At 36.8% G+C, this 22,960-nt stretch overlaps 1 protein-coding gene across 12 annotated transcripts in view; it reads right to left on the bottom strand.

The window, feature by feature from the left end:
• RGS7 (regulator of G protein signaling 7) overlaps nt 1-22,960 on the bottom strand; it is a 274,166-nt gene that overhangs the window by 46,115 nt on the left and 205,091 nt on the right. For all 12 annotated transcript variants that reach the window (XR_005566261.1, XM_027750669.2, XM_039388723.1 and 9 more), the window contains exons 7-9: nt 15,110-15,174; nt 13,298-13,374; nt 13,099-13,180 (exon numbers count right to left, since the gene is read on the bottom strand). Coding sequence is in view for 11 of the 12 variants with exons in the window: in XM_027750669.2 (XP_027606470.1) it covers nt 13,099-13,180; nt 13,298-13,374; nt 15,110-15,174 (224 nt within the window). In the remaining variant the exon portion in view is untranslated. The remainder of the gene's footprint in view (nt 1-13,098; nt 13,181-13,297; nt 13,375-15,109; nt 15,175-22,960) is intronic.

Here is a 22,960-nt window from a genome sequence, read left to right as displayed (position 1 = left end):
AATAGCAGGCACACTTACATAAGGCACAAACTGTTATTTGTTCAGTTTTCAGTTACAGTTTGTTAAAAGCATGTCCTAAAAACGGAGAGGGGAAAAAAAACCACAAAAAAACTACAAACAACAAACAAACCTCATCCAAAGCCTCTTATTTTTAAAGATTTTGAGCCTACCAGCAGTAAATAGGTACAGACAGATCCTGCACCCTGCCTGGGTAACTTACGTGCCAGAATTTTGCAGGTTGATGCAAGGGACACAAGAAATTCTGGCAGATTTTTAGAAATTAAATAACGGCAAAGCTTTTGTTGGTTGCAAGGAAACCCAACCCAGTACTGACCTACTACAGCACCTAGTGGATTCTTACTGAAACCTGGCTGTTTATTATCTCTCTGAAGTAAAGCTGATATGGCATACTTCAGCAGGGGCACTCAGGAGAGGCTCTAAGGGCAGAAGCTTGACCAAGGTGTGACCGAGAACCTGACAGTAGAGCACCCGCAGGAAGGTAAAGGCCGGGAAGTATCAGGAAGCTTTAGGGCAAAAGGGAAGGAACCTAAAGGGACTATCAACTACTCTGACAGCCTCAGGTAACGATAGGAGTTTAGGACATATATCACTACCTCTATACAATACCACTCTCATAATTTGATTTATACTATATAACTGAAAGTACCTAATGTAACTGGGGCCACAATTTATGTTTTCTTCTCAACTGAAGTATTTTATTACAATTATTCTTAATATGAGATGGAATTTATTGCTTCTCTGGAGCTGCCACACTTCATCTGTCAATATTTAGGAATAAATATCAAACATCTTTTCAATTAAAATAAACACAAAAGCTTGCATTATTTGAACATTTTGCTAAAATAACTCAGAGTCTTTGTGGGAAAACCTTTGCTGGACAACACTTCATTTTATTTGTATGCCCCCATTAACATAATAAGTATGTGTTTGGATACAATTATATCCAGCTGTGTTTTGGTTTTGTGTTGTTTTTTTAACTGGACTACCATAGTTCAAATAGTGAGATGCCTGTCAGAATGCTCTGCTGCAAGATTCCCATTTAGTGTGTAGTATATAATTTGCATACTAATACTGTAAATAGTTTTCAAACAGATTTCCTGGAAGACTTGAAATTCTTCTATATGTGTAAATAGAATGCTTATTTCTTTCAGGATTAATATTCTGTATGAGAACAGTTTGCCCTCCACACACGCAGAGGAAAGTCTTGTGACCTTGTTGAAATTATCATACAGCAAGATCATAACTAGGGTAAAATTTGGCCCTCATCTGTTTTGAAATGTCTGGGTGAAAAACTGTCATACATTTAAAGGAAACTTAGTTTTTTTCATCTATCTATTAGGATGTCCTTATCTGAAAGAACAAATGCCACTGTATTAATTTACATCAAATGATATGTCAGTCCAGTCATGATAAATTCACTGCTGATATAAACAGATGATGGTAAGTAATATGAAAAACCCACATATAGAAGATTTTTTGATCCCCACTTTAATTACTGGGTAACAATATCAGTATGAATCCCAAGCAGCACAGCTTTCTATTGATGCTGTCTAGGAGGCTGCATAATAGGATTCAGACAAGAAACACAATGGAAGGAGGAAGTCTGGTATATCAGCAGAAGAGGTACAAGAATGTACATGCTTGGATCCAGCTATCGCCAACATTTGAAAACAACCACGTGAGATTATGTTTAGTTAAAAAAATATCCAGCTGATCTTCATATTCTTTTCCTGATAACTGTGGCGGCAGTAAATTAATTAATTAAGCCCTTCTAATAGTGCTACAGTGAATTAATTTTATGGCACCTGTAGAACTCTTGGGAGGAATTAATTATTTACATAAAATGGCATACTTTAGCCATGGTACATTTCCATCTGCGTAGTGCATATTTCTGAGTATTTATAGTCTGTTTGCTGTACAGAGTTGCACACTCCAAGGGCCCTTTTTATTGCAGGGCCACATAGCTTAAATCAAGTGTTATCAATGCCTTTTTGTGCAAAAATATCTTTGCTATGATGTACTTGTAATTATAATAAGCATAAAATGCTCAACAGAAAGTAAATTTATATTTATAATGACATCAGTTTAGGTTTTGATGGCTTTTTTTCTTTCTCAAAGATGGAAATTTAACTGTGAATCTACTTAAGCCAAAATAACCAGAAGTTTTCTTGTATCTGAGACAAATATACCCCTGTATGTGGGAGGGAATAAGCTCATGCATTCCAATAGGCTGGGAACTGTCTTTCTGTATTGCTGCTCACTAGGAAAATGATCTGAAGCTGAACATGAGTCAGCAGTATCTCCTTGCAGCAATGCAGACAAACCACATACGCAGCTGCATTAGTAATAGCTTAGCCAGAAGGCAAAGGAAGTGCTTGTTTTTTTCTGCTCAGCATCACGAGGAAATATCTGGAATGACAAGACTACTTTTGAGCCCCACAAACCGCTCAAGAAATATATTCAAAATGGGAAAGTCCAGTAGAGGAACAGACTTTATCATGCTTGCGAAAGGGGAGGGCTAACTTTTGTCTTCTGTGCCTAACTGTGGCTTGCAGAGCTAGACCTCTTCTGGAGATGCACTGTGGAAGAACAGGGGACAGTAGCCTGAAATTGCAGTAAAGGAATTTCTGGTCAGCTATAAAGAAATATACTTCATAATAAAAGTGAGAGAGACTGTGGAACGTCCATCCCTGGTGATTTTCAATGTTTTTTTAACCAAGTGGCTGGATAATCTTATTCAGCTTAGAAGTTAGCACTGGTTTGAGCAGGAGGTTGGACTAGAAGACCTCCAGAGGTCTCTCTCAGTCTACATTTCCATGGTACAGCCTACTCTTCACAAGCTGCAGGGAGTGAAATTCAAATAATCCACTTTACAAAACAAGTATTCACATTGGTGTGAAATTCATCTCCCTGCCTTCCCCACCCCACAACTGCAGAACAGAAAGACAAGATTGGTATTCGCTTCTCTACGGCTGCCTCTGTCCTCTGACAGCCTGTGGTGTGCAGTCAACCCATACAAACAAACATAGGGCTGATTTAAGGAAATGCAATTTCACAGTCTCTTTAGGTAAAAACACGTAGGTGCTATTTAAAATAATTATCTCATTTCAATATGCACACCCATAAATTCAGAGTTCATTAAAACAGTAAATATTTATGCAGATTGATTCACACACCTTATGCAATTTCACTGCATTTCAGTGTCAATGCACTATGAAATAGAAATTTTTACTTGTTTTGCAGGCATTGGCTAACTTGTTAAGTTTCCTTGCAAAATACTAAATTTCAATATTCCAGGCTTTCAAAATTTAAAGACTATAAATTTAAATTATGGACCTGGATACAAACATGACAGATCTTCTCTTCCACTGGAAAAGATAAGGTCAGACACACAAACATAAACACGAGGCAGAGACTGAAAGCTGTCTTTTACATTATGTGTAATAGAAGAATATCACAAAAAAGTAAGCTTAAAATTTGAAATTTCCTGAGTGTAAAATATTAGTGTTGCCTTCTGAAACAATCTATTCTGATGTTTCTGTCATTGCTGCTATTCCTGTCATTTTTCTAGGAGTCACTCTTCATATCACTCACTTCTAGAGTAGAGAAAGGAAGCTAATCAGACAGTGAGTGATAAGGAGAATACCACAGTTCATTTTTATTTGTAGTTTTTATATTCCAGTTTACTTGCACAACTATCTGAACAGTGCATAGTTAAAAATCAAGGAGAGATAACTACAAAAAAAGAAATGGAAGATTACAAAAAAAAAAAAAAAAAGAAATGAAATGAGGCAAAAAAAATTAAATACCAGTTGTACTCAGCTGGAAAAAAAACCAAAGGAGTTACTAGCTGGAAAAATACCCAGTTTGATTTTGGTTACGTGAGAAAGATTATTTTTTTTCTCATACATAGTCTAACATTAAAGGAGACATTAAAATCCTATAAATTGTAAGTAATGGGTAAGTTGTCAGTAATGGAGGCTCTCACAAAGAAAAACATAGGCTACATTCTCCTGCAGTGCACCAATTTTTCATTTCCCAGAGATGGATGTTATTGGAGTGTGCAGAATCTGCTAAGGCATACAAGGAAAGGTTGAGGTTTAAAGGTATTTGGGGGTTTTACCTCATTTTACACACTTAGGAATCGACAAATAAAGAGGCTCTTGCAGCAGTAGAGCTGCACTATTAATAAGTTTGCTGGTGCAATAAAAAGTCTCAGAGGAACATTTCAAACATACCGAGTACAAGTGGTCAGCTCTTTTAACAGGATTTGGAAAAACAGCTGCTATCTTAAGGTCCAGTCAAAGGACAGCAACAATTCAAATTCAAATACAAATTTCAGAAAACATGGTGGTTATCTGATAGGACTTGAAAGCTCTCTAAAATGTAGCTCACTTTATAGATCTACGAACCTCAATTAAGAGATGAAAAAATAAACCCAGAAGCCATAGTTGCCAAACCTGCAAATATGTAGGACTATTCATTGATAGTACTGCTAGGGGAGATCTCACCAACCTCTGTTACACCACCCAAGGCAGCAAAGATAAACCAGTGATTACAGGGACTGGGCTACAGGAACCATTTCCTTTTGGTTAGAAAAAGATACTGCTACTTACAACTGAAGCACTTAATCATGGGTTTAATTTACAATTGACTAGGTGTGCCTAATCTTAAACACTCTTATGAACTTTTATTAGCCTCTCTTAAAGTGTATGGTTTAATTACAATTTCCATTTGGTTCAGCAATTCTTTGAAAATAACTCTGAGAAATCAAGTGTGTGAGCACTGGGACTTGACAACACCTCTAGTCACAAGATCATCAGTAAATTAGCAGATGTCTGAAGAAAGAGGAAGAATATTATGTTGATTTTAAGTATTAGGATGGAAGTGATGGACTTCTATTATTATTATTATGTAGCATAATCAAATGACTACAAACTCTAAACTTGAATGGGTATCCCAACTGCAGGGTCCAGCTATTTAATACAGTATATAATATGATACTACTTATGGTGTCATACAAACTTATAGTACTATATATATGTCATATATATATATTATCATATTATATGTTACTTATAGTAGTACTATATTCCCAGCTTCTGCACAGTTAATTTTAGCACAACTACCTCTTTGGAAGCATGCCTTTTTGATTTAGTTGTGTGACTTACTAACAAGAACTGTGACTGGAGTTTCAATACCTGCTGTTAGGTTACAGTGCTTTTTATGGAGGTCCTACTTGCATTATACTTCTAATAAGAAGCAAACACAGAGAGACAAAGATTTGGATTACAGTCCAATGGCCTTGGTAACCACATATATAAATTGTAAGTTTGATGACTACTTTGTAAAGAGCTCCTATCAAGTTTCCACCTCCCTACAATTCCAGACCAAACCTCTAAAATTAGCTCACAGTGTTTCTGGGTTTTCCTATGGAGTCTCTCTTCTGTCAGAAATTACCTCATTTGAGAATTACAGCTATACCTTTCAATAACCACCTATAAAACATACTTAATTTTTAGGAAGCAAATCCCAAGATTGTTTTCAAGTATAAATTCTGTAGAAGTATGCTTCATTTTTCATTTCCAGAGGCCTCATAAATTTGGCAGATAATCATGGAAAAATTATTAAAACCTGCTTGTTCTACTGAATCATTAGATATTTTCAACAATTTCTACAGTCTTTTCATCATGTATTTTATAATGGATATGTTATGCTTCTAAATACTATCTTTATGGAGCACAAGATAGCATAAATAATTGCAATGTATGGATTCAGTGTGATACTGAAATAAGTAAATACAACTTAGAACTGGACTTGCATACAATAGCCTCAAATTTGTTTGTATTTCTTAATATGAATATTTTTTTAAAACAAGTGATACACCTGGCGATATGCTGCAAATATACCTGAAAATAGTGATCTATGGTAACGAAGTATAATGGAAACAAATAACTTGTACACAGCTTAACTGCTAAAACCAGCTATCAGCTGATACTGGCTTTTAATTAAGTAAATATAGCTTTTCATTTTTTCTCATTCATTTACTAAAATGATATTTCAGGCCACAGAATGTTCAGTGTCAAATCTTACTGAACTGCTTCCTTCAAAAGAAGGGAATGTCTTAATTCGTAATAATTAATCAAAACTTTGTTAGGATTAAGTGTTCTCTTCTGTTGAAGGCTTTACTAGTGAATTATGCAGATAATTCATAAAATGAATTTAAATCCTCAATACATGTCCTCGATAGTTAATTTCATTTTGACTTATTAAAGAACAGAGATAAATAATAAGAAGTTACAGACTTATTTATGAAATTAAAATGAATGAGCCATAAACCTGATTGTGTCATACACTAGGAATATATTGATGCAGAAATAATGAATTCTGCATTTCGGCATAAGTTAAACCCACTATAGAGAGCCCCACATGAAGGACAGAAAACCTGCCATTGGATGAATTGGTAAAATCAATACATACTTTATTCAAGGATTTATTAGAAGATCACTGACTACTATCAAAATAACACTAGTTCCACTGCTGTTCTTCAGTGGATCTAATCAAAACATGGACAGGTGTGCAATTAATGGATAAAAGTTTAACTATGAGTTGTTTCTCTTGTTCGGACAAGACAAATGAGGTTCGAAGACCATGAGACAAAGGAGAGACATTTGATTAGTTTGATCAAACTTTAATTATGTTTGCAGCAAGGTAAAACTCAGATGATTTTCAGGGGTGGGAAATCTCACTTAGCATAGAATTTAGGATCACTTAAAATTCCAAGGATTTTTAGCATCTTTCCCAAAAAAGAAGCCTACACTGTACCAATTTCCTTTTTCTTATTTGCCTTCTCAAACTAGAGTTCATCTCTTTTCCTTGAGTAGTATCAGACTTACAAGGAATTCCACTGGCTATGCAAACCAAGGACTTACTTGAAACATGAGAAAAAGAGACACAGAGAAGTTTTCCAGAAATATAATACTAATAAATGAAACCATAAAATTAATCCAAAGGAGATAAACCATCTTGAATTTTGACAGGGATTCTCATGTTCTCACATATCTGCTTGTTTAGGGACAGGTCTTATTCAAAGCTGGGCTTTCACCTTAAGGAAATAGGATTTTGTATTTGCTGTCTTAAAAAGTTGTTTTAGCATTCTGTGTGTCAGAGAATCACACAATATGCAAAACACTTATGAAAAGGATGTTAAAATTTAATTTTTGAGACAAGCTAAATGAAACTTAACAAGAAGCTGTACCAAAGAATATAATACTGCATTGAAGTTATATTCTTAATTCTTTTTGAAAGATAATTTAATTTCTAATTACTCTTAATTTATGATATATCATTTCAGGTTTGTAGTAACTGTTTTTCAGAACCAGAAATTGTTGGACAGCAAATAGATCCATTGTGTTTATTCCAGTGGTTCTTCAGTAGTATCAGTTTTATTTAAGGCTGTATTAATGTGATTTTTGTGTATATGAAGGTTCCAGTATTCGCAACACTTTTGCAGAAGGAAACTTGTTAAATTTATCTGTTTTGTTGCCCCTATGCTAAATGCTCACATTCATTATTGATTTCTCTTTTTTTTTTTTTTTACCCCAAAAGGCAGGAAACTGCTGTTTTACAGATTCTATACAGAAGAATTTAGGTTATTCACTTGAAAAGAAGTGACAACAGGAAAGTCTGACACACATCTCTGAAAATGTTGATGGTAAATATAGGTGAAATTTATAAATTGATTATATTCCTTTTGACTTATAAAAAGATCCTTGACAAAATGCTTTGGATTAAAGCAGCGGATATAATCCACACAGATACAAAAATCAATGTATAAACATATAGGCACTTATTAAAAAAATTCCTTATCCTTACTACATCAGGTTATTTTCGTAGTTGATTACAGAACTGAGTCTTACTAAAAACCTATTGTCATCTCATTTGAATGTGTCCTTCCACCATCTCATCAATTAGCCATTTCGCAATTTGTGACCTTTTCATAACTCTCAGTTTTAACTTCCAAAAATTCAGTTTGTTGCACTGTTGCAGGGAATCTGGCTTCTTTTTCCCTATCTGCCCCACTTTTACTCAAGTATTAGACTAAATAACAATGCTGAACAATGCGAATACAAAATCTTCCACCAAGGTTTAGTTGGCAGGCTAGCTAAAAGATTTATAAATACTTGTCTCAAATACATGAGAATATGGATCATAAACATTCTAACCATGGAAATTAAAACATTGTACAAGGCTTTGTTTCATTACCAGAAGTGCAATTATCTGCGAGTGACAATTGCTGTTTTGGCTGCATTCCCTGTCTGCTCGAGAGGGAGCTCCCTTGTAGGGATATATGGTGAAACAGGTGGAATAGAAGACATGAAAATTGTATGTGGATATATCACTGGAGAAGCTGGATGACATGATTCACATTTGCTTCCTGAAGATGTTTAAAAAATTTCGGAAAATATTATGATAAAGCAGAGAGAAGTGTTCTCTGGCTATTCAAATGACTGGTCCAGAAAAGTCTAGCGCATAGAGTGTGAAATGCAGGATGCACCACCTTAACCAAGTTGAATTCAGTGTTTTGCTGAGTCTCTGAGGCTTTGAAGGAGAGGATTGAAAAAATCATTAAAAAACGAAAGCATCCACTGCCTGGCCCTGAACACCTGATAATATTACTTACTGGCTCAGATGCTGAGGTCATGTTCAGATCACATAAAATACAATTTAAAAATATGAACAGAGAAAATTAAATTAATGGAGATAGAATCTCATAAAAAGGAGAAGCAAAAAGTGTGGGATGTGTGACAAAGTTTAAAATATTTGAAGAATACTGTTTTCCTAGTTTAGTGCTAAGAAACAATGGCAAGAAGCATCCAAATCCAGAAACCATTCATATTTCTGAATTACTTTATCAGTGAGTTATCTTAAACCCACCCTCACTCTTAACATTGCCACACTTTGTCTTCCTCTATGAAATCACACAAATATTGCTTTTGTTTTTCATAGAACCATTTAGGTTGGAAAAGACCTTTAAGATAGAGTATAAGCCTTATCAATATTTGCTATCCATTTTTTTCACAAAGCAAAATAATCATCATCATTCAGCAAACCCATGGTAACAATGGGAATACAAATCCTGTGGATTGGAAAACTACAAATGGCAGAATAGAAGAACTGGATCACATCTTGACTGATGTTCATAATTTATTAAATCACAATTTAGCTAAACCACAGCCAGTGTTTAAACTTTGGAGAGGAACACACACCAGTGCAGTTTTCTAGCACATCTGCTATGTATTTCCCATCTTCCTTTTAAAACAACTGCACACAAATCTGCTAAATGTGACTGCAATACAACCAACATTCTGACTGATAACAAAGGTCAGAGGCATTGGAGAAAATGAGACATTTTTTCAACTTACGATTATGAAGTATACAGATGACTTTCAGGAGACAAAGACACTTCCCCCACTATCTTCTGAATTAATCTGAATATCAAAAAAGTACCCAAAAGGCCTTTTTTTATTGTACGAATGTATAACTCACGAAGAAATGTGAATCATTTGTAGCAGCAAGACATCAGCTGTCTTGTTTGTTACCTAAAAGAATTAAATTTACAGCAAGCCAAAGCTATTCTGCTCCAAATGTATTTCATGTGGGTTTGAACGTTTCAGGGGCTTTACTGCTTTATAGTACCTGTTTGTCCCTTTTTAATGAGTATAAGATTACAGGGTTTAAAAAGAGATAATAATTCAGGAAAGCTATAAGTTCTCTTATAAAGACTTTAATCAGGAGCATGATATTTCTTTTTGAACAAAAGCAGCTTCTCAATTTCTTTCTCCTGGAAGAAACTCACTTCTACTATTTAGCTTGATTTGTTACTGTTTTTTTACTAACTCCCTAATCCTCCTAATCAATTTTCGTTATTGATAGAAGTTTCAAAATTATGAAAATAATACACATTGTAGCCAGGTAGAAAGAAGATAAACACTTTTCAGATAGATTTATTCAGTCATCAAAAAGAGAAATGCATCACTCTGTGTGAATAATATTAATCTAAGACATATGTTAGGCAACGGCTCTACCTTAGAAATAATAGCATGGACTTTATCCTAGGTCTGCTGCTCAGGATCACAAGGAGTTTGTACAGCTCTCCCTGACACAAATTTCCATGGTTTTGCTATGGTTGGTATCTGAACTAGTAAGATTGAAACTTGTTCAGGAATGTCTCTGTCTGCTGCAGTACCTACAGTTGAAGTTCTGTCATGCTCTTTCTAACTGCAAGATAAGATCTTTCTACATAAAGCTACAGAAATGACGAAGATTACACTCCACACACGCATAATCCACTCCAAGAAAAAAGGAAAGCAACAAAAAAACCAAAATCAAACAAACTGTAGTGAAACTGCAATTAAATAAATATTGGAATGGAAACTAAACAGTGAGATAACAAAGTTGTTCTCTTAACTGTCTCTCAGAAGAAAATCGAGGAACAGATGACTATTTGAATAAAACTCCTTTCCAAATCCAGTTTCTCTGGTTCATCTCCAAGCATCACCTCAGTCTGAAATCCTAGGAAAAATTATGAGCACTAGCCAGCTAGCTTATAGAATGTAACAGCCATGATGACTTTCAAGTATTTGTCTCTCAGACTACAGCATAAATCTTCTAGGACCTACCTCTGTAATCATCTACAGGGTTGACTTTGACTTGGGAACTATGAAATAAAGCTGGTTTTTGAGGCAAATGCTCTTTACACATCAAACCTCGGTTCATTTCACTTATTTTAAACTTATCAGTCACAGTGATATTTCTGATGCCCAAATCATGCTCTTTTTCTGCATCTACACTCTCCTGGTTTCACTATCATACAGCTGTTCTCTTGTCATGTCTTCCATTCCTGCACTGCTGCACTGTCCTTTAGAACTGATAGTTTGCTTCCCTCTTCTGTACTTTTCATCAACTTAAAGTATCTCCCTTTTGAAATAAAATGCAAATGTAATACTCATAGATTATATTTTACATGTAAAGGTTTTGAATCAGCACTGTAGCCAGGTAGGTAAGAAATAAAGCAACTATAGACCAGGATACCTGCAGAAAATTCAGGAAAAAATATTTATTCACTCACCTAAAAAAACCAAACCAAAACAAACAAAAAAACCCAACAAAACCCCAAAACAAAACAGAAAAAAGCAAATAATGAAACATCTGGTCCTCAAAATTAATTTTCATTAAAAAAAAATTACATTGGGGTGGATTTTGAACTATGTTGCCACGGCCCCTCATCTCTGAATTTTTATCAAAAACTGAAAAATGGTAAATAAAAATAAGAACTATACTAAAATTGTCATCCAAATATTGCCTAATTTTAAAAATATTAGCTTTCTAGAGTTGCAGTAGTATTTCTGGGAGTTTTTGAGGGGCCTTTGGGGAACTTGAAAAGCCATTACAAATTGTAATTGGCTTTAACATCACCTTCTTTTTTTTCAGTCTGTTCATGTTTTATCTTTTTTTTTTTTTTAATAGAATCTTCTGGCTTTTACTGTGACAGTAAATTCACAACAGTGTTTTCGAAAATATTATTTCAATGACTCCTGAGAGGAGTAGCTTAGACAAAGTATGAACCTCTCTGTTCTTCTATTTCTATGAACCTCTCTGTTCTTCTATCTCCTAAAGCCAGGATCCTACATTGGTGACTGTAAGCCAGTCTTTTGCCTCAGATACTTCCTAGGTGTGTTTACAGCCAGATTAAAAACATCTGCTGGACCAAGCAGATTTATCCACAGTTCAGCCAAAGCTCTTAATCAGATTCAATTTCCTCTTGTCCTGGTTCCTTTAACTGTCTTAAAGCTTCAGCAGTTCATCTCTTCCAAAACTGAAAACAACATTTCATTCCCAGACTCCAAACCTTTATATCCATTTGTACAGTAAATATAAAAGCTCTCTGCAACTTCAAATGTCTCAGATCCACATAGAAACTTTGTGTCTATTCCATATGTAGCCCCAATCAACATCAGGTGTCAAATTGCTTTCTGTTCTCCTTACTTATTTTATGTCAGTGATTAGACAATAATGTCCCAGTCTTCTTGCACCTATTGCCTGTGGTTTGAATCTTTCACTTCAAATGATTTTGTCTACCTGACATTCTAAATCCTACCTAAAAATCCTTTTTTCCTACCACTGCTTCAGTTCCACGGTCACAAATATAAGCTGGCCATGTTCAAGTTTATTAATTTTTATTTAAACTTTCTCATTCCATTCAACTCTTCTACAGGTATCATCACCTAATTTTACTTCCCCCAGTAAAAGTAGCTTTTCCCAGTGTCAAAGTGGAAGATAGTCTATATTTGATTTCATTGGTGGTGATACCAAACCCTGTACAACGAAAATGGAAGTTTAACTCTATGTAAGAGAAACAGATATTATTCTGTAGTAAAGGAAAAAAAAATATTATTAATGGGTTCTTACAGTTTATTTGGAATGATTGTGACAATTGACATTCTTTCTCAAAGTTTTAGTTCTTAAAGATAGTTGACTATATAAGAACCTTTCTTTTTTAAAATTTTGTTTCAGATGGACTTTGACAAAGAACTCAGATAAATCTTGTTTAGACAATGTGCGACTCCCACAGCTCAAAGCCAACAATATCTAACCTTTATGTGCATCAAAAATAGCTTGGAAACATGACCAGAGTGAAGTTGAAAGGCTTAGCAAGCAAAAAGCAGAGTAAAGAAAAAGAGTCAGATTTATTTAAAGTTATTTTTAGTTATGCTGATAATTTTGGTTGTGTGACTCATACCTTGGGAAACCTTTGAGGTGATAATAATCAAAGATGAATACCTTCTGATTCAAGAAATCAGACACAACAAATCCATTCACTAAAAAACCCAAATTGGATGCACACACATCTGCAGTCTACAGTAGCAGAATCATACAAATTTTAGATCCTGAAAACAGGGATGCAAGTCCCAACCCTTGGTCCCACTGCTTTCTTACTTGTTCCAGTCAGCTTCACAGAGGCTGACCTTCATCAGTGGCCCCGCTCACAGCCCCAGCAGCCCCACCAGCACTCACCACCGGACGGTGCACATCCCAGAATGCTCGCTCCTGGCTGTCAAGAATCTTCCTCTCTATCTTGTCTCTCTTCTTGTCAACCCTGTCAATGTTATAGGATATTTAAAAGAAACAGTGTTTCTTTTCCCTCCACTTTTCCCTCCCTCCTCCCTTCAAAAAGCATGCAAAACGAAAACCCCTCATCTCCAAAGGAACTTACTTTGCTTGTGCTTCAGCTTGCATAAAAATAAACTCCCATTTCCGAGCAAATGCTCGCTGTAGCCTGGCCAAACTCTCCTGAAAATATATCACAATTTTAGTGGGTTAGGTTGCAAGTTATTTGCTCTTAGCTTCTGACTTATCTTTCTCTCTTCCTCCCCACCAAGATGTAATACATGTCATGATATTTGTCTCAGTGTAAATGTGCTTTACTTATCTGATATAAAGTTTTTGCTTGACCCCAAATGAGATGGAATACTTTTGAATGCCTTGACTGTTTCAGTTTTGAAACTCTGATAAAAAGGGTGAATGTAACTTCCAGCAAAACATGGGATTTCTGAAGCATTTTTATAGAATGGGTGCTGGCTGAGCAATTTTGAAATAATGCAAAGAAATATTCTTGTTTTGAAAGTACCTAATACTAAAAGAGAACAGCTGTAATTTCCATACTGGATGATCCACAGAACAATTGCCATCAGTCATCTATACAAGTGGTTTCCCTTGACCAATTTTGGCTGCCATTTTTGGTAGTATAGGAATCTTCCAAACCCCCACAGCGATCCTCATTTAAAAGAATGCAGACTACAGTTCTTCATTACTATAATCTTAACAAAATTCTTTCCTCCACTGATGTTGGAACATTTTCACTGTCTGTAACAGAGCTTTCCCAATCTCTCCCCAGCTGAAATGGCAACAGTATTCAGTCTGTAACACGGAGGCTGAGATTCTTCTCTTCCACCAAAAAGACCCCAGTTATCTTAGTGCACTGCTTTTACTGAGACTAAATTAAAATTGACCATAAACTTCCTAACAAAAAAAATGTGTTGCTTTTACAGTAGTTTTGTGCATTGCAAATGCATCTCTATGCCATTCTTACTGAAAATAAAACTGCAGAGAGCGAAGAGGAGACTTTCTTGATCTTGTCAATACCACTAAAGTCTCTCATGGATTATATACTGAAGGGGAATTTTCTAAGGCATGTGAGCATAAAATTATGCATACCCTACAGTGCAGTACACTGAAGAACAAGTTTGTGCCAGAAGAAGCAATTAAGGGCGTCAGCATGGTGCTGGAGCTGGAGTATGTGGCATGTTGAGAGGCCTGGCTGACCATCCTGCTATTGGGTCACAGCAGCACAGCTGGACAGCTTTCAGTGCAGAGCCAGGGATGTTTGTGAATTTTATGTAGACATTCTCATAAAAAATTCAGGAACTTTTTGGACGATAGAGATGGAATTCAAGACATCTCTCTCCTTATCAAATGCCATCCTCATCAGCTAATCAAACTCACTCTTTTTCAGGCTCTTCCTGGCCCCAATTATCTTACTTTGCCTGAGGCACAGCACAACTGTCAGTGAGTGGGAAGTACCTCTAGTCTGACCCTCTTTGTCTCTCATCTAGCTGATAGGAAAAGGCTCAAGTGCCAGCATCACTTTATAGAATGAGATTTATATTTCAATGTCTATCAAGTGCTTTTGGAAACGTTGTCAGAGATCCTTCATTCAAACTTAAATGGTGTAGAGAACAATTGCTTTCAAACACTCATGGTGTATCTGGGATTTGCGAACAGTTATTTATGATCCTGGCATGGTGATCTGACCAGAGTAATATTAGAGATGAACTGAAATCTCAGCTTTTGTGCACTTAGCCTTCACTACAGTCTCTCAAACACCACACTAAGCACTGTTAGACCCACATGCCAGAAAATGTGGATAACTAATAGATTTACACAATGCCTGTAGTTCTCATGCTTAACATTATTTCACAAGCTTATTAGGCCCAGCAGAGAAATCTACTTTTTGCCAAGTACTTACAGCTTCATAGTCTGCTAGCTCTAGCCTTGCTTTGTTTTGCATTGTCCGCTTGCAGAGGTAAACAGCTGGAACAGAATAAAATAACACAGAATTTGCTACTATCTCACAAACACAGCAGATCAGAAATCGAAAGGCTTCATCTCTGTTTTACTGCTAGATTTTTTTTTGTTTTGATTTCTCCCTCTACTCGAAAAAGCTTTAAATATGGGATCAATGCTACCAGTATTGTAACTGAAATGATGGATCAGATACAAAGGTTCATTAAATAATAATAAAATCTGCTTTATGCAACAGACATCATATGCAAAATGTATGAGATACTCGAGGTCAGTTTTTTTTAATGGCCAGGGAACTAGCACATAAAAGAAAAATAGCAAAAACATTTTACAAACCGTGTATCTCTAAATCATAACGCGTAAGAGTTTTAGCAGGAGCTGCTGCTGTATTAGTCAAACAAGTTTTTAAGAACACGAACACATGGTTTTATTTATTTTTATTCTATATTTAGTAATAGCAAACTTTCAGCCTAAGAAGATTTTAGCTAAAAAATAATTCCAGAAAAAATTCATGTCTTATACAGATTAGTATGCTACAACCAATATTTAAAATAGAAAATAATGAGACCAAAAAATGAAAAAAAGTATATCATCTATTAGATATGAGAAAAAATATTCTTTCATTTATTTTCTAAATCCAAAAATCCTTCAGCAGACCTGTTCTGCCTCCACTTGATTCAGACAGAGCAGACTCTTTGCTGATAAAATGTTGAAGTACATTTCCAATAGACTTTATTTAGCAACAAATACTTCACAACAACTCTGAATATTTTACAGCTTCACCCACCAGTAAGACAGTGAGTGCTGCACAACTCCTTATTGTGCAACATTTACCCACTACATTACTTCAGAGCACCTTCTCATGTGTGAGATGGAGGAATCTTTTATCAGTGTAGGTGAGAAAACCTTCACATATGTATTGTCTCTAACTTAGCAAAAAGAGCCCATATTTGCTGGTTATGGTTAGGAACATTCCTGCTTCCTGACTGCCAGCTTGTCCACTACAGGAACAAAGAGAAATAACTTCACATAGGAACCTAACTCACAATCACTAGGAAGAAGGAAGTGCTTATTTTAGATATAGCTTTGATTATTAAGATAGTCAAACCAATTATAATTTACAATTCCACAGAAATATTTATTTCTCACAAGCCATCTGCAAATGCATGCAAACCCACTGAATGTTCTTTTAGCTGAATTGATTACAAGCACTTCTAAGAGCTTACAGGGGTTACGTGATGTAAAACAAAGTTATATTTTAATGCAATTTTTGTCTTTTTTTTTCCCCTCCTCTTTTTGTGTGTGTTATCTGGTCTGTTTTCTTTCATAATATTTCACTTTCCACTCTCACAAGAAGCCATGGTCTCTTTCTCTATTCCTTGCACTCCCTCTGCTTCCAAAGCAGTTTTTGCGTCTGCAAAATGTACAGACAGATACACATCCATGTCACACACCAAGTATAGTAGACAGATAGTTTCTATAACCTCGGTTTCCATGCATTTTAATATTACTATACAGTTACATTAATGCATTAGCATGCATGCTGAAATGTCATAAAAAGATGAGGGGATGAATTTTGGACCTTTTGTACCTAGGTGGCATTCACAATTCATACAGTGGTGAGAGACTCTTGAGGAGAGGGATGATCTTTGTCATTTAGCTGCTTTTACAGTGAACCATTTTCCCCTCTTCCTTCAAAATTGCTTATTTCATTGAACAAGAAAAAAAACCCCTAAACACATAAAAAATATTAGCAATAAAATACATACTTAATATAAATGTGTAGGCAATTCTGAGAAATCCAGGGGTCAAATTTTGTCTCATCCAACCAGTTTAATACCACCTAAGCAGAAATAAAACAAGCTCCCTGCTCCTACACTTGATTAAGCCCCTGCAAACCACATTCTCACAGTCCCAGTACAGGCAGTTTAAGTTAGCTTAGCGCTTTCTTGAGTCCCACTGCAGGCAAATTTTGGGATTAGCATTTCCTGCTACCATCAACAAAAATTGCTGCTGCAGAAGTGGCTGACAGAAAAGCATCTTCAGACAACATATTTCAACACTGGCGAAACAACCACTAGGTCACCACGAGCAGGAGAAATGAATTAGCTTGCCACACTATTAATTTGATACGGTGTCTAAGAAATCTCTTCCCTTCACTGTGTAACTCTACCACAGTATTTTCTCTGCAGTGTTCTTTTAATGACCGTCTTCGCTCTCAATCCATAGCAAATAGTCCATATAATAATGTTTGGTTTTCATTATGTGTGTAACTTAGCCAAGACTCAAAAAATCATGTTCATCCCTCAGACCTTTTATTTATCTGAAATATTCAAATCCCCTCCCCTTCAGGAGCCTAAAGGTTATAACACCTGTGCCTTGGATTCTTTATCTCAGAAATGTTTCTATGTGCCACCGTGGATAAGGCAGAATATGCCCAAGGAAGATTTAGTATAGTGGGAAGTATGACATATCCACTAGCGTAGAGGAAAATAGTGCTGAAGGACATTCCTACTCTGCCTCAATTTATTGCCATTGTTATGTGCCAACAATTACATCCTTGTAAAAGTGCATGTTTGAGGCTTTATGTAGTAGCTAATTTTAGCGACATGAGAGGCTGGCAGCATCTCAGGAATTTGAGTTCACCAGTTTACACTCTCATTGTCGTATTCTTTGGTTTATCTGTAAAAATTCACTAGCATGTTGGAAAGCAAGAAAAATGTGAAAATCATCCTCATTTTCAGCCAGACCATTTGAAGATACAGAGTAATGAGGTTTTGTTCTTCTACTTTTAGGGCAATGAGATTTGAAATATGGATACTCCCATCTTTCACAAGTACCACCCCTTTTCTGCACCAAATCATGTGTGAAGTAACTGTGCTTGTCCAGCAGCCTGACTTTGAGGATGTCAGTCAGTTTCTCTCTCAAAGCAGAGTTAGGAGTCCCCAGAAATTCAGCGAACAACAGTGTCTGCTTTTCTAATGCCATGTGTTGACAGTGGTTTTACAGCTTCATACAGAAGTACAATACGCAGGAAGGATCTCCAACTCAAAGCTCCTTTTTTTCTGTATATAGTTCTCTATTTATCTATCCCTCTAAGGTCCTGGTCAGGGACCAGTATACCAATGAGCTGTAATTGCCCTAAGCAGCCCATCCAGGGACTCCACTGGAGTGTCCTGTGCCCAGGAACTGTGCATAAGCCCAGATACCTCCCCTGGCACAGGCTCGAGCTATATCTCTAACCAGACCTGTAACTTACCAGCCCTGTAATTTGCCCTAGCTTCCCAGTCTGACCTTGGACCTTTCCGGTCAGTTAAGACTTTGTTGGTGAGGACCTTGCACTTGCCTACACTGTTGCCAACCTCAGTTCTTGCTTACTTTTCCTTGCAGAGCTTCCTGCTCTTTTTACTCCCTGACAAAGGTGCTGAAAAATTCTTACCATGGGGATGAATGATATGCAAGGAATGGGGTCTGAATAAATAATCTCAATTTGCTAAATATGGACTACCATATACACTCTTATTTTTAGAGCCAGTGTATTCTGATGGATTTTGCAATCAACATAATTGCCTCTTCTGAAGTGAATTATATATTAGATGCTATAGCTTGTGCTTTAGAAGTGACTGATTACCAAGAGAAAACTGATTTGCCAATAATTTTAAAGGTCATATTAATATGTAATATTTCATAATGAACGATGGTCAGTGATGTTTATAAATGGATATTTGAACAACAAACCAGTACTAAAACACACTTCGGTAGTTGTGCAGTAAATACAGACTACTCGATCTTGAAAATTCTGCTCAGGCATTCACAAAACGTGGGCAACATGAGAGTTTCAAGTGAGACTACAAAGCGTTTTAGTGAGAGTTGCCTGTGTTTTCCCTCCTGCAAGTTTTTAACAGTTAAACCCTAAAACCAACCAATTTCCATGGTTAGCCACCTTTGTTTTCTGTTCTTGACTGTTCATTTGCACTTGAAAGCTCTTAAGAATTATAGAATCATAGAATCAACTGGGTTGGAAGGGACCTCCGAGATCATCAAGTCCAACCCTTGATCCAACACTGCCATGGTTACTAGACCATGGCACTAAATGCCACATCCAGTCTCATCTTAAAAACCTCCAAGGACAGTGAATCCACCACTTCCCTGGGCAGCCCATTCCAATGTCTGATTACTCTCTTTGTAAAAAATTTTTTCCTAATATTCAACCTAAACCTCCCCTGGCACAGCTTGAGACCATGCCCTCTTGTCCTACTGCTGGTTGTCTGGGAGAAGAGAGTGACGCCCAGCCAGCTACGACCTCCTTTCAGGGAGTTGTAGAGAGTGATGAGGTCTACCCTGAGCCCCCTCTTCTCCAGACTAAACAAGCCCAGATCCCTCAGCTGCTCCTCCTAGGACTTGTGTTCGAGTTCCTTCACCAGCCTTGTTGCTCTTCTCTGGACCTGCTCCAGCACCTCAATATCCTTCTTGAACTGAGGGGCCCAGAACTGGACACAGTACTCCAGGTAGTCTAGGTTTTTTCTTTCAGTAAGATCCTAGAGATTATGACAGGCTTCAATCTAGACTCCAGAAACTGGACTGAGTACATATTATTTTACACATCCCAGAACTTTCACCCAAGGCTTACACTGGGGAATTTTATCTTGTTGCTAAATGGGCTAAACCTTCCCTCTCACCGCAGCAGAAAAAAGCCACAGCTAAATTCAATGGAAGTACAACTGGGCCTCTGAAGACCACAGATTATTCCACCTACACATCCACCACCACGTACACAAACTTAAACTCCTTACATAATTGTCCCAGTGCCAGTGGTGTTACAGCTTGATTCGCGCCAGATGGTAGGCGTGCTTTCAGTGAACACTCATTGTCTCCACTGAGGCCAGAGTACATTTATATACTCTCTGTGAGTCAAAATTCTGATTTCAGAGGCAGTGTGTATAACCCTAAAGAGCAAAGAAAATAGGAAAGCGCTGCAAGGTCTAAGGGTTTCAAAGTGCCCTGTCAGCAGACAGTTCTCCCTTTACATGCAAGTACCTGCATCAGATGGAGAATTATGGGACAATCAGCACAAAACATGACTGCAGGATGTAAGGCATGAAATTAACTGTCTTATTTAAACATTGAGATTTCTAGGGCTATTTATGCCATCTTTAGGTCACATCTGCTTTTACTCGATAGCAAAAAAAAAGTTTTTCTCTTTGCAACAGCTAGTGACTTTCACTTAGTCTTAAAAAAACTATGACAATTCTGGGGTGGATAAATGAGTCACCAATCAGCGTCATGTATCTATAGAAGACCTACAATCTTAACTAAATGCTAATAACTTTAAGTTAGAAGGAAGATCATGGTTGCTTATGTGCCCTAAATTGCCAAATGGTCAAAACCATAACTTCTGAAACACTCCTCCCTTCTCTACTTTTTAGTCTTTGACCATACCCTGTAACACTTAAGGAAAGCAATTTGATTATAGATTTACATAAGCTTGCTTACATAAACCAAGGCAAGAAAGAAACCCAATTTCAAACTATAAAAGAGCTTAAGAATTAGAAAAATGCAAATTCATCTTCACCACACAAAAGTTCCCAGATGACAATGGCCTGGGAAAATCCTTCAGGGTGCCAAAAACAGATATGGAAGAAAAGTCACCCAAGCTAGATGAACTCTAGGATCAGATAAAGAATATCAAGTTGTCAAATGTAATTTAAGCTTGCATCCATTGCATTATTTAATGCTTATTGATATTATCATAATGCTTTCAATTTGCCATTAGGGTTACAGTTTTGGAGAGTCAGAAAGCCTACAGCTCCAGGAACACTGGGGCTGGAAAAGCATGTGAAGTAGAATATGGCAGGGCACAACATTGCTACCTCCATACCCTTCTAATTTGGGCCACTCATGGTGATGGGATGAGGGGAAATCACATGAGGAAGTGCTGAGGTCACTTGGATGTTCAGCCCTGAGAAGAGGAGGGTGAAGGGGGATGTCATCGTGGTCCACAACTTCCTCATGATGGGAAGCAGAGGGGCAGGCACTGATCTCCTCTCTCTGGTGATCAGTGGCAGGACCTGAGGGAATGGCCTTAAGTTGTGTCACAGGAAGTTTAAATTGGACATCAGGAACAGATTCTTCACAAGAGGGTGGTTGAGCACTGGAACAAGCTCCACAGGGAAGTGGTCACAGCACCAAGCCTGACAGAGTTAATTCAAGCAGCCTTTGGACAACGCTCTCAGGGAGACGGTGTGATTCTTGGAGTGATCCTGTGCAGGGCCAGGAGCTGGACTTCAATGATTTCTGTGATTCCCTTACAACTCGGGATATGTTATGATACCTATTTAGTTTACTTAGCATGGTAATTTGAAAGCAATTCTGAAAATTCTGAGTTATGTTTATGAATCTCAGAATTCTGATAAGAAATTTTATTTCTATTTATAGGGGACCTAGATGCAGATTATCAGTGCTTTTAAAGTAATGCTGCACAAACATATACTTGGGTCAGTTACCTTTTTACATGTGTGTATACGAATGCATTGGTCAAATGTATTTTCCATGCTCTACATATTATAGGAATAAGTTATACATTCATGGAAAGAAAAATTCAGGTAAGCACAAAACTGAAATGGTGAGATGACAGGAAAGCATTTTCAGGATGTCTCCTGGTTACAGAGCCCTCAGTGTAGTGGTTTGTCAATGTCAGAATTAACAAGAATCAGAACAAAATTCAGGACATGCTTGTTGAAGTGAGACTTTCATTTTGTCATTTGTATGACAGAAATAACTCCTAATGAGTGAATTATGTATCTCTGTGGAGAAATATAACGATATACAAATTCAGAGTGGGGAAAAAGTACTGTAGGTGACCTCTTCCATCTTTCTGCCAATACAAGTACCTTTCCTAAAGCTCATTTGATTCAGATATGCCCAGATCTCAAAGCAAAGTCACTCACATAAGGGATCATAACCTAGTCTTAGCAACAACTAACTATCTTCTTAAATTCCTCCTTATTCTCATGGTATAAATTTTAACAAATAAATTTTTATTTCTATAAATCACAATTACATCAAAAAGTGCTACTTTGTTACCAGTTTTGCCCCAAGCTATTGACTCACAGTTATGGGTTAATTTCCAGAGATGCTGAGCACATGCAGTGTTCTAGAAGAGTTCAGGTAAGCAATAGAACTCCATATTTCTCAAATACAAATTGCTTACTAATAAGCTGTTGCCAAGGAAATCCTCCCCAAGCATTTGGGCAAAGAAAATATGTAATGCATTCTCTGTATAGTTCTCCTTCCAGACAGTTACTCCATGGTATAGGGTACAACAAGACAAAAGAGAGAGAAAATTCCCGGACTTATCAAATTTCCATAGAGGGATTTGAGGCTAGGCATATAAAATAAGTAGACAAAAAACTCTAAAGAGAAAATTATATGAAAATTTTCCATATGTGAAAAACATGATATGTGATTGCAGTTACGTTTTATGCATTAGGTACTTCTCAGCATGACTGCAAGTCTGGGAGAGAGGAGGGACATGAGCCAGGTGTGATGGCTCACGTTTTGAACAGAGCAGCAGAGGCTGAACACAGAGAGGTCTCTGTCAGATTACTTTTAAGTGATAAGAAGGTATCATTAGGAAGGAAGTTTTGTTCAGACTGACTTGTTAGCTGATTATCAAGTAACTTTAATAAGGAAAGAATTGTGCTTTCATAAAAATGAGACAATAGCTTTGACACAGCTAAAGTAAATGGCTTCCTTATCTTACTGTAGCCCAGGCTGGAAAACAAAGTCATGACTG

The sequence above is a fragment of the Pipra filicauda genome, unplaced genomic scaffold, assembly GCF_003945595.2.
Source record: "Pipra filicauda isolate LSUMZ 115617 unplaced genomic scaffold, ASM394559v2 scaffold122_size2191957_pilon, whole genome shotgun sequence".
Classification (NCBI taxonomy): Eukaryota; Metazoa; Chordata; class Aves; order Passeriformes; family Pipridae; genus Pipra; species Pipra filicauda.
The sequence above is the reverse complement of the archived record's forward strand: the minus strand, read 5'-3'. Positions and strand labels throughout refer to the sequence as shown.